The sequence below is a fragment of the Malurus melanocephalus genome, unplaced genomic scaffold (assembly GCF_030028575.1).
Source record: "Malurus melanocephalus ecotype Western Australia unplaced genomic scaffold, MMel_1.1 scaffold_59, whole genome shotgun sequence".
NCBI lineage: Eukaryota > Metazoa > Chordata > Aves > Passeriformes > Maluridae > Malurus > Malurus melanocephalus.
This window is the reverse complement of record NW_026623291.1, coordinates 983,048-994,260: the sequence shown is the minus strand read 5'-3', so window position 1 is coordinate 994,260 and position 11,213 is coordinate 983,048. Positions and strand designations below refer to the sequence as shown.

The 11,213-nt window shown below is 59.8% G+C and overlaps 1 protein-coding gene across 3 annotated transcripts; it reads left to right on the top strand.

Annotated features, from left to right (window-relative positions):
- The first annotated feature begins 408 nt into the window (after positions 1 to 408).
- On the top strand, positions 409 to 11,206 carry CD40 (CD40 molecule). 3 transcript variants are annotated; one of them, XM_057365977.1, is made up of 9 exons: positions 409 to 624; positions 1,952 to 2,033; positions 2,594 to 2,719; positions 2,825 to 2,968; positions 3,194 to 3,293; positions 4,190 to 4,251; positions 4,519 to 4,617; positions 4,995 to 5,020; positions 8,992 to 11,206. In XM_057365977.1, the coding sequence occupies exons 1-9, from the start codon at positions 577 to 579 to the stop codon at positions 9,040 to 9,042; spliced, it is 738 nt and encodes a 245-aa protein (XP_057221960.1). In that variant the 5' UTR covers positions 409 to 576; the 3' UTR covers positions 9,043 to 11,206. The 3 variants fall into 3 exon arrangements, with proteins under 3 accessions (XP_057221960.1, XP_057221959.1, XP_057221957.1); XM_057365976.1 differs by lacking the exon at positions 8,992 to 11,206 and adding an exon at positions 5,415 to 6,388 and having other exon boundaries at positions 412 to 624; XM_057365974.1 differs by lacking the exon at positions 8,992 to 11,206 and adding an exon at positions 5,337 to 6,388 and having other exon boundaries at positions 416 to 624.
- The last annotated feature ends 7 nt before the right edge of the window (positions 11,207 to 11,213 follow it).

Sequence of the window (11,213 nt, the reverse complement as noted above, 5' to 3'; positions counted from 1 at the left end):
GCGGAACTGAGACGGAGGTACAGTCAGGCCTCAGCGCTGTTGCCCCTTCCCCTTTCAGGGCTGACTGGCTTGCGGGGACACTCCGCAGAGGTCAGGGCTCGTGGTGGCCCTGGGGGCTCTCCAGGGTTGCAGCCAGAGGGGCTCTCCATGRCCAAAGCTATGCGGGCTCTCCAGGGTCACTGCTCAGGGGTTCTTAAAAGCTGAATTAAAAGAAAAAAAAAACCAAACTACCTCTCTGAGCTGCTGTTTGAAAGAAGAAGTGAAACCTGGAGCTCCTGCCGGGGGGGTGGTGGGGTGGTGTCTCTACAGTCGCTTCTCTTCCCTCCTTGCGGACCGCGGCTGACCCCTGCCCCTTCTCCTGCCTGTGCCCCTGACCCCGGGCCGAGTGTCCCGGCTGGGGCAGCGCCTGCCCGCAGGTCGGGAGGGCAGCTCGGGGCTCGGGGGGGCCGGCGGGGAGCTGTCGCTGACCGGGGCCAGCGGGGAAGCCCCAGGGCGGGCGGCCCAACGCCCCTTCCTGGGCGGGAACGGACCGAGGCGTTCATAGGAGGGCGGCGGCGGCGGCTGGGGTGCAGCGCCATGAACTGGATGGGGCTTTTGGGACTGCTCTGCGCGGCGCTCCTGGGCGTGAGTCGGGCCGGGAGAGGGACAAGGACCGGGAGCGGGGCATGGACCGGGAGCGGGGCATAGACCGGGAGCGGGGCATGGACTGGGAGCGGGGCATAGACCGGGAGCGGAACAGGGGCAGAAGCTGGGGCATCCCTCCATCCTTGTGTCTGTGTCCCACCGGGCTTTCCGAGAAGGGGGCACGGTCCGGCCGCTCCGGCCCGTCCCCTCGGCGCAGCCACCACCCTCCGRGGAGCCCCGGAGCTGTGCGCGGGCGGCATTGGCGGGACCCGGCGGCGCTGCTGGGTCGGGTCCGCCGGTCCGGTCTCCCGGGACCCGCCAGGGCGGAGGAGCTGTCTGTACTGCCTGGTGTCTTTTCCATGTCTCCTACCCACGCGCTTTCGCTTTYCCCCGATGGCGCGGGCCCGGCAGCCCAGCCCCGCCCTGCGCTGGTCCGGGGGTCCCCAGGGCCGGGCCGGGCAGCGGCGAGCCCCGGGACCCTCGGCCRGGACCCCCAGTCGGGCGGGGCGCTGGAACCGGCTGCGGCGCCCCTCCGCTTCTCCTCGGGCTCCATGTGGGTGGGTGTGACGGCKGGGACGGCCCCCTGGCCTTATCGCCGGAGCTGCTCGAGATGCCCACATGGGTGSGGAGCGCCCAGCCGTGCTGGATGCTCCTGCATGGCACCCTCGGCCCGGCCCTCCCTGCCCTGCTCTCTGCCGGAGCCCCCGTCCCGCTTCCTAGGATAACCAGGCTCAGGAGTGTCTGCCAGGAGCTGCCAGGCTACTGGGGGTGGTCAGCGAGGGGCTGGCTCTGTGAGAGGAACGGTGCTCCGGGCGCCCTCCTGCACCCTGTCTGGTCCAAGAGCTCATTCAGTGTCTCCATTTTACCCTTCCCTGTGCAGGTAGTCCCTTGCCAGGAGGAGCAAAGGCAGGCTCTGGCAAGCTTTGCATGAGTGATGCACTTTGCTGGGGCTTTCCTGTCCCTCAGGGACCATGTGTCAGTCTTGGGAAGGGTTTGCTAGTGCTCTGAGTGTGAAAGCTTGGTGAGCGCTGCTCTCTCTGTGTGGGACTGCAGCACTGTTGGCAGGGGTACGGAACTGCAGTCACCTTATGGTAGGAAATGTGGGGAAATGTGGAGCAACTCTACCGGAATCATTGCCACCCCACTTCAAAGGACAGCACTGATGGCATCAGGCAATGTGGCTGGCTGTTGTGGTCTGTGGTTAGWGGAGGCGTGGGAAAAGCGATATGAGGAAGCCCTTGCCTTGGGGTGCGCGTTAGCACGCATGTGTCTGTGGAAGCTGATGCAGGAGTGTTGGATACGAATTCACAGATCTTGTTTCTTCCAGTGGTGGGAGCCTGCTGATGCCTTRACATGCTCTGATAAGCAGTATGTATACAAGGGCAGGTGCTGCAACCGGTGTCGGCCAGGTATGTAAAACCTTTCCTGGGGAGCTCGCAGCTGGGCTGTGCCAGGACCCTCTGCCTGGCCACAGCAGAGCAAGGTCACTTGGTATGACTGAGCCACTCTACCCCATTGCCAGCAATGCTGGTAGCTTCACCTCCATGTGTCATCTCAGAGATAGAGCAACTGGGACCTTTTGGGTGTTCCAGAAGATCCCCTGGACCTCACCAAATGTGCCACAGCTCTCTTGGGACTGTTTGTGCTCTTGCAGCTGCAGAATCCCATGGTGAAGGCAGCTTTACTGCCACTGGTACTAGCAAATTGTGATGGTGTTTGCAAGCTTCTGCTGTCACTTTTCTCCCAGTCCCTGGAGTGCTGGAGTGGCCTCACAGCCCTCCCTCCCCACCTGGCCCCTGTAAGATTTGCAGACACCAGTCGAGCTGGCTGCTTTAGCCCTGGCTACATGCAGAATGTTGCAATAATCCTGGCATCCACAGCTGCCAGCATTCCCCTGTCCTRCTGGCAGAGGCGCTGTCTGGAGAGAGGGAAAGCCCCCTTGCCCCTTTTTCACCAGCCTCTATTGCAGGGGAAAAGCTGGTCTCTGAGTGCAATAAAACAGAAGACTCTGTCTGTGCCCGCTGTGAGAGTGGGCACTATCAGCCAAGCTGGACCAAGGAGAAGCACTGTGCTCCTCATGATATCTGTGAACAYAGTAAGTGCTTGTGGCCACTGTCCCCAACCCGTGGGGACTGGAGGGTCTGGCATCCTCAGGCTCACCTGCCTGGTGTCTCACCTCGCCCAYGTTCCCTCTGCCCAGATGCCGGCCTCATTGTGAAGATGCAAGGAAATGCAACACACAAYACTGTGTGCCAGTGCCAGGACGGCACACACTGCTCTGACACCAGCTGCCAGACCTGTGTGGAGAACCAGCCCTGCCAGCTCGGCTCTGGCTTCGTGGCAGGTAAGTCTGTCAAACTGTTCCCACTCAATGGGACTGATGAYCTGTCAGCACTGACCTCAGGGAATGSGGGTTCCCCCAGCGTGGTGCCCCYTGGCAGGGCTTTGGGAGAGCTGTGCTGTTGCCACAGGGCATGCTGCACACCTGGTCTCTGCAGCCCCTTGCCCCCTCAGACCCTCACCCCCCACAGCTCCTATTGACCTCCCTGCCACCTCTGCTCCTCTTCAGCCAAGGCTGAGAAACGGATGTCATCCCCCTGTGAACCCTGTGCAGAAGGCACCTTCTCCAACGTCTCTTCTAAAACTGAGCCATGTCATCCCTGGTCAAGGTATTGTCTGAGTGCGGACCATGTCCTTCCCCCAGCCCCAGCGAGCACATCCTCTGCTGCCAGTTTCCTTGGTGGCCTTGGGGACTGGGCAGCTGGGCTGGGCTCTGAGGRACACAGCATGTGCCTGGTATAGGGCCAGAGTGAGAGGAATGGGGCTGGGAGCAYGGTGAGGCCCAAGGCAACACTGACTGAGGTCAAGGCAGACATCCAGGTGCCTGTTGTGTCCCTCAGTATGTGGACAGTGCTTGCCCCTTCAGGGGTGTCCGTGCTGGAAGGAGGGATCGGGATCTATGGGGACACCCCATGCTCTGTTCAGGTTCTCCCTCCCAGTCCTTTCTGGGGCTGTAGTCATCAGCCAAGGCAYAAGCCCTCTCCATGGGGAATTCGGCTTTGAGGATGCCATGAACTGGCAGGTCATCCCTGTCTTTAGAAAGCTGCTTGAGGGTTAATTGCTGTTCCTGGTAGAAACATGAGCCTTATTTCCAGGCTGAATTAGTCTTGCTTCAGCTGCCAGCCATTGGATTTCACTTTGCTTTTATCTGTGCCCAGAAATTACTTCCCCACGGAGCCACTTGTAGCCTATCTGAGCTTTTCTGTCATAGCTAGTGTCCAAGCCCTGGGGGTTTCCCTGACTGGGCAGGTTTGCTCACTCCTGTGCCTTGTGCCTAAACTTGTTCCCATCCTCAGCTGTTTCAGCAACTCCAGGCCAAGCTCCTGGGTTGGTACCCTGCTGTCCCCATCATGCTGTATCAGTGGGGTCCCCTTGTTTGCCCTGCTGGAGCTCGGTCGGCTCAGAGCAGGATGCATTTTGGGGCAGCTCTAGTGCTTGCCCAGCCCCAGCTATTCCCTGTGCTTGAGTTACTGCTGTGGTTACATGGTCTTGTTCTTCCCTGCAGTTGTGAGGAAAAGGGGCTGGTGGTGAAGGTGAAAGGAACAAACTCGTCAGATGTGATCTGCGGTAAGTGCCCCGTGCCCAGGGCTGATCCGGTGCAAAGCAGAGACTCCCCAGGCCTCCAGCTCCTGCAGCACTCAGAAGACCTGGCCTGCTCTGTGGTGTTTTTGGGAGAGGAAGGTCTGAGTGCATGAGTGCATTACCAGTGAGATGCCTTCCTGCCTGTCTGTCTCCATGAGGGATCCCTGTGGGGCTTGGGCTGGAGCTGGACCAGAGCAGTCTGTCGTGCTGGGGGTCCCGTGGGTGCCTCACTGATCCCATCTTTCTCTGCAGAGTCAAGCAGGCGCTCCTCTCTGTCAGTGCTGATCCCCATCACGGCTGCAGTTGTCACATGTCTCGTGGGCGTCTGCATCTACTGCCTGGTCCACAGAGGTGAGGGGCTAAAGCAGGGCTGAGGGACTGAGCTGGGAAGGGCAGCATCAGCTCTGCTGAGAATGGGGAAACCCCTCTGGGGGCATCACCAGCACAGGGTTCACTGAGACCTGCTCTGTCTTTGGGAGCAGGTATGTTGACACTGCTGCAGCCTGAGCTGGGCCAGCTCCTGGGGGATAGCACTGGTGCCCAAAAAGTCCATTCTGGCTCCTGCTGTGACCCCCAGCATGCCCAGCCTGTCAGCAGCAGCAAGCATAATGTGAGCTGCAGGACTTGTGGTGCTGCAGGACCAGCCCTGGCTCTGACCCTGGGAAGCTCCTTGCAGGGCAGGAGCAGTTCCCCCAGACATTGCCTTCTCTGTCCCTCTTTCCATCCAGATTCCAGGCGGCGGGTGCCAAAGGAGGTGAGTCTTCCCAGAGCCCCCTCCAGCAGTGGGTTGGGTGGGTTGGGATCCCTCCTGGGCACACCTGGGAATGTGGTGGCAGCAGAGCAGGGGCTGTGGCTTTGCAATGCAGGAGGGGCGGGGGCTGAACTAGGCTGCCTGGCTGGGGCAGGATGAGGGCTGGGGCAACCCAAAGGTGCTGCTGGCAAGTGCTGAGCATTTGGGAGGGACCCACGCTCTGGCCTGCACGGGACCATAGCAGGAGCCTGTGGAAACACATGGGTACTGAGCTGGGGGGGGTTGTAGCTGCCTGCCCCTGACCCCTGCCCCTGTGCAGATAGAGGCTGGGGAGCCCGGAGAGAGCCCAGATACCCAGCAGCCCACGGAGCAGGATGAGAATATCTTGCCTGTGCAGGAGACCCTACTCAGGGGCCAGCCTGTGGCCCAGGAGGATGGCAAGGAGAGCCGCATCTCGGAGCAGGAGATGCTGTGAAGGTGCAGGGAGCTGCCTCTGACAGGAGCACAGACTGGGGACAGCACCATCTCCTGTGTCCCCTCTCCAGCTGGGGAGGAAATCTGGCATCTGGCCTGGTTGCAAATCATGTGATTCTGCAGTGGACCATGGCATGACCACACCACAGGAACACCACCACAACTGCTGGTCTGGTCACCTGCACAGGGCTGCCCTGATGGAGCAAGGCTTGGCTGCCTGCACGGGGATATGGAACAAGAGCCCCATCCTGCTTCCTGCCCAGGTGCTGCAATGGAGCCCAGCACGGCTGCTCACCTGCTGAGCCCTGGCAGAGCCTGGTGCAGCCCCTGGCCACAGCAGTGTCACCGCTGACAGCAAGACCCCAGTGCAGAGCCTGCTCTCCCTGAGTGCTGGGGATGGCAGGGCTGGGAAAGGGGGCAGAGCTCAGTCCCCTGTCCGGGGCGCTGTGGAAGCGCTGCCCGTGCTGGGGCAGGGCCCGGTGGCTGCTGGTGCCTGGACAGGACACCCGTCCTGCCGTGCCGCCCAGCACTGCCCCGCTCCCTGGGACGAACCAAGGCAGGACCGGCGAGCCCGCGGCTCTGCTCCGGGGCAGGGGATCGCGGCGGCGGAGCCGGAGCGCGGACACCGGCGTGCGGCGGCCGGGAGATGGTGCTGCGGGACCGGCGGGGACTGTGCGGGGCGGCACCGGCATCGCCCGCCCCCGCCCCGTCCCGCGTAGGTTCCGGGTGGGCACGGGGGCTTCTGGCCACGGGGTTGGCCAGTGCCAGCCCCCCTCTGGAGGCTGCCCCGCACACCCACCCGTACGTGCGGGAGCGGCCGCGCTCCGTCACCCTGCACCCATCACTGGCGAAACGCTGTGATTAAACGCGATTATCTGCCCCCTGTGCGTGAGCAGCCCCCGGTACCGGCACTCCCAGCTCTGATGTGCCAGGAGGGATGCTTTGGAAGTGGGCCGGTGCTCCCGAGTGTTCCCAGAGCAGAGGTTCCCGGCAGAGGAGGGAGGGAAGGGCTCCTACCAGCTGTGCTGACCCCACTGTGGCCCCAGGCCCTCCCCAGCACACCCTGGCTGGGCACACTCCCCTGCATGCGTGTCCTCTGTGGCTGCCCTCTTGACCCCCACAGCAGGAGCTGCTGCCCAGCACTGCGGTGCCCTGCCCATGCCCCATGCTGGAGGAGACGGAGGGTGCAGGCAGGGCTGCAGCAGGCAGCTCCGTGCCCCTCGCCTCACTGCTCTGGCAGTAAAATGCACATGTGGGGTCCATCCTGCTGCAGGGCAGCCTGCAGGGTGATGGGGTGTAGCAGTGGAGCTATCATGGACTCCAGAGCACTGGTGTGGGGCACCGAGCCCACTGTAGGCTTTAGGTACTGGGAGCAGCCTCAGCCTGTGACCCACCACCCCCTGAACAAAGGCAGCACGGCATGAGARAGGCCATAAATCCCAGAGCAGGAACGGCTGGAGCATGGAGCGACTTTGCCTGTACAGGCAGTGGCACATTATTTAAGGCTCCTCTTAAAACCTAATGTTAGGTTTAATAAGGGAGATAAAAACATGGCAGCAGCTTTCCCTCCTCTCAGAGCTTGGCACTCCCAACAGCGGTGGTGGGATGGTCCCAGGCTGGGCAGCATTCCCTTGGCACCAGCCCAGAGAACACCCAGTCCTGGGGACAGATGTGATCCTGCTCCTGCTGGTGGAGAAGGCTGGTGTTAGGTGGGCCATATATACTGTCTTTGGCCCCACACGTGAAGCCTTTAGCCCTGAACAGTCTCCAAAGGATTGTCTACCCAAGGTGGCAGGCTGGCCACTCCAGGGCCACCTCCCCACTTTCCCCAGGGCTGACCCTTCCCTGCTGGCACACAGCATGTTCAGTGCCCACTGCTGCGTGTCAGACATGTACCATCTCATTAGCGCGTCTGTCCCCCAAAGTGAGAAGGGAGAGCGCGTGAGGCCTAATTGAATGTAACTAATTATTCACTCTGCAAATGCTCTGTTTAAATGGGATTGTGAGGGACAGAATTACTCATTCTGAAAAGGGGAGAGAAAGACAGAGATAAAACAAATAGAGGCGGATGCTGGAGCTGCAGCTCGTTCTCTCTCCCCAGAATACCAATTACCGGATGAAGTGATTGTATAAATCTTTACCGAGTGAACGGACTGTACTAGTCACTTACTCCTGTCCTCTTATTATGAGGAAGCAATGAAAAATCATCCCACTCTCCAGTCCAGTTAAGGGTTCCCAGTCACTGTCTCGGGCACTATCTCACCAGCTGGAGAGCTCGCCCTGGGGCATTTCCAGGGTGGGGGTCCCACTGACAGGACTGAGCACTTGGGAGAAGCTCACACCCCTCCTGCACCCCCAGCCCTGGGGAGGAGCAGTGGCTGTGCATGCTCTGGGGAGCTGCAGGACTTCTGCCCCAGCAGGAGCCAGGCAATGCCGTGCAGCACCCTGGAGCATGGGGAGAGGTGGGCTGATCAAGGGCCCCAGTGTCACACTGACAGGTTGCCCAGGGACCCTGGTGCCTGGCACRGTGTCACTTCAGGTCTTGAGCCCTCAACTTCCTTGTTCTTCCCTTCTGTGGGTGCCTGCCAGGTCCCTTGCACTGGCTCCTGCAATGCTCACCAAACAGGGAGAGCATGGTGCTTCCCAGCCCCTTCCCACGCTGCAGTCAGTGTTTCTCACTCARGGTGTCTCTGCTCCACTGGTTGCAGAAACACAGTCATTGGCTGTGACCTCCATCACTCTTGCCTGCCACATGTTTTAATCCCAGATCCCTCTAAAGACCTACATTTCTCTTCTTGTCTGTGGTGTGGGATAGGAGAGGCAGTCCTGAACATGTGGAACAGGGAAAGCTGACACACACCCCTCTGCAGCCTGCCCAGCAGTGGGGAGCACCCACTGTGGTTCTGCTGCTCGAGCTGGTGAGGACCCAGCCAGTCCCATACTCCCCGCAGACAACCCCAGACCCCCCTCACCACGAGGTATCCAGCACCTCGGGGGCTGATTTATGGTGGACAMAGACCACCTGGTCTCCACATCCTGCAGCCAGAAATAGAGGCACCCTGGAGCCCTGCAGGTGCTACTCCAGAGAAGCCACTGGAGTTGTGTGGTGGGTTCACTGGGGGAAACCACGATGGATGCAAATTGGTAAGGAGAGGGCAAAGCCTCCAATCTGTCCCGCCTTGTCCTGGTTGGGGATTTAATGCCAGCAGCGAGTTTCCATGCACTGGAGATGTGTGTGTGGGTGTGAGAGAGAGATAACATCATCATCGTCATAACAAATGCAGTTGTGCAGCTCCATTCTCTGCTCATTGGCTTTCTTCTCTTTATCTATAAATAATTGCGGGGACACAATAGACTTTTAAGTCTGCCAAAGAGTTTGTCTCCCTCCAGCAACCGTATTGCTACAGTGCTGCCACCTTATCTGCTTGTAGAAAGATGAGGGTGGGAAAAATATTTACTGTCAGGGATATTTGTCATCTGCAAATTACCTCTGCCTACAGTTCGCAGCGGGGATGGGACTGACAGCGCCGATCTGTACTGTGGGAGTGTGAGCACAGGGGGCCTCCACGCTGCCCCAGACCCACCTGAGCCTCCTGCCATTAGCTGTTGGGGCTGGCAGCAGCGAGTCAGCAAATCCACTMCATGCAAAGCCATGCCACAGGGATGAGGGGATGAAGCTGAACYAGGCACCCAGCAAGTGGCTTGACACAGAGGAACACCGTGATGGGACTGGGACTTTAGGCTCAGAGAGAGGTTTGCCACTTTGCCAGTGCCTCCCCAAGCACAGGCCTGCACCCCCAGGCCTATGTGCAGCAGCCCCCAGGACAGCAGCTCCAGGCACYGACCACTCTGAGAGCCCCAGGCCTTGCTCTTCTCCTGCAAAGGCCAAAAGTGCTGGATATTCCACCATTCTCTCAGCACCCAATGTCCCTGCCAGCCCCGCTCTACCTGCTGCTGCCAGCTCCACCAGGCTCGCTCGCTGCTGGAATTCCTCACATCCAGCAGCCCAGAGGTCTTTGCACAGCACTTATCACTGCAGTATCCAAGAACCGATCTAATTGATGTGACACCAATTATTCCTGTATCGCTAAATGCAGAATTAATGCATCTGTGTGTACAAACCTCCTAGACCCTGACCATGAAATTACGACTTTGACATGAAAGGAGCCAGAGCTGGGAGCACCAGCTCTCAGCTGAGTCCCCACCATCTCAGCTCTGGCCAGTCCTGCTGGGATGCTCCCTTGATGACCACACGGACCACGCAGGGTCCCTGCRTCATCCAGCTGGCTGCACGGAGAGCTGGGGTTTGTGGCTCTTTGCAGACTGGGCTGCAGCTGTGGTGGTCCCACACAGCTGTACCAACACAGGCAGCACCAGCCCAGAAGTGAGTGCTGGCAGAGCTGCCGTGGCTATTGTGACAGCCAGCRCAGGGAGCTGCGTGCTCTGCAGGGCAGTGCAAAGCCATTTCTGGGCTGCTCTGCACAGCCTATGCAGGCTGCAAAGCTCTTGGCTTCGACATGGACTGGTGCTGGGAAAAGCCATTCATTGCACTTGAAATTTTACTGTGAAATTAGGCTTTGCCTGGACACGCAGGGCTTGGCACAGGCAGAAGTTTGTATTTTGTAAATTGCTTTCTACAATCAATTAAAGAGAAGAGATGGCTGTAGGCAGAGGTGGCACACGAGATGGCTCCAGGTTGGGGCTGATTYCAGATCCCTGCCACACAGCCCCCGGAGCAGCCCCAGGCCCAAGGGAGCAGCCTCAGAATAGAGAGATAGTGGGGCTGGGCAGAGGCTCATCTGGCAGAAAGGGGGGTGGGCAGCTGCGAGGGGGAGGACGGTCCCATCAGCCCCTGTGCCCACACTGACTACTGGGCTGAAGGACTTGCCCTCCCCTGCTGGAAACCTGCTCCCCTTGGCACCCCACTTGTAGCCATGGTCACTGCCACACACCCCAGCTTGGGATGCACCAGCCAGCATCAGAATTGTGTCCCACCGCCACTCCACATGCCCTCCTGGTGCCTCTGGCATGTCCCACAGCAGGAGTTTGTGGTTTGTGGGGCGTGATGCACATAGGAGCTACCCCCAGGCCTTTGCACTGCACTGGCCAGTGGCAGCTCAAGCTCCCTCCTGGAGAGGAGCCCCTGTCCCCTGTCAGCCTCACCCCAGCACTGGCTCCCCTGAGACTGGCAGCACACTGTGGTGCCAACACTGCTCCAGGGCAGCAAAGCAGAGAGGTCCTGTGTGAGCTGGGGGATGCAGCGAGGCACAGCCAAACAGGGTAAAGCCCTGCTACCCTTTCCCATCGCATTTGGGCAGAGCATGGTGAGCATGGTGCGTGTCGGGCTGCTTGGATGGTGAAGGGCTTGCCCTGGTTCTGGTTTGCTCAATGTTTTCATTAAGGACCTGGATGATGGAATAGAGAAAGTGCTTATTAAATTTGCAGATGACACGAAGCTGGGAGGGACTACAAGTATCTTGGAGGACAGGATTAGAATTCAAAATGATCTTGACAAATTGGAGAAATGGACTGGAAAAAATAGGATGAAATTCAACAGGGACAAGTGCAAGGCAGTACGCCGAGCTGGGAACAATCAGCTGTGCAAACACAAGCGGGGCTGGCGGCGCAGAGCCCAGCCGGGCATGAGGCCACACAGGCACGGGGCAGGCACGGGGCAGGCAGGAGGCACGGGGCAGGCAGGAGGCACGGGGCAGGCAGGAGG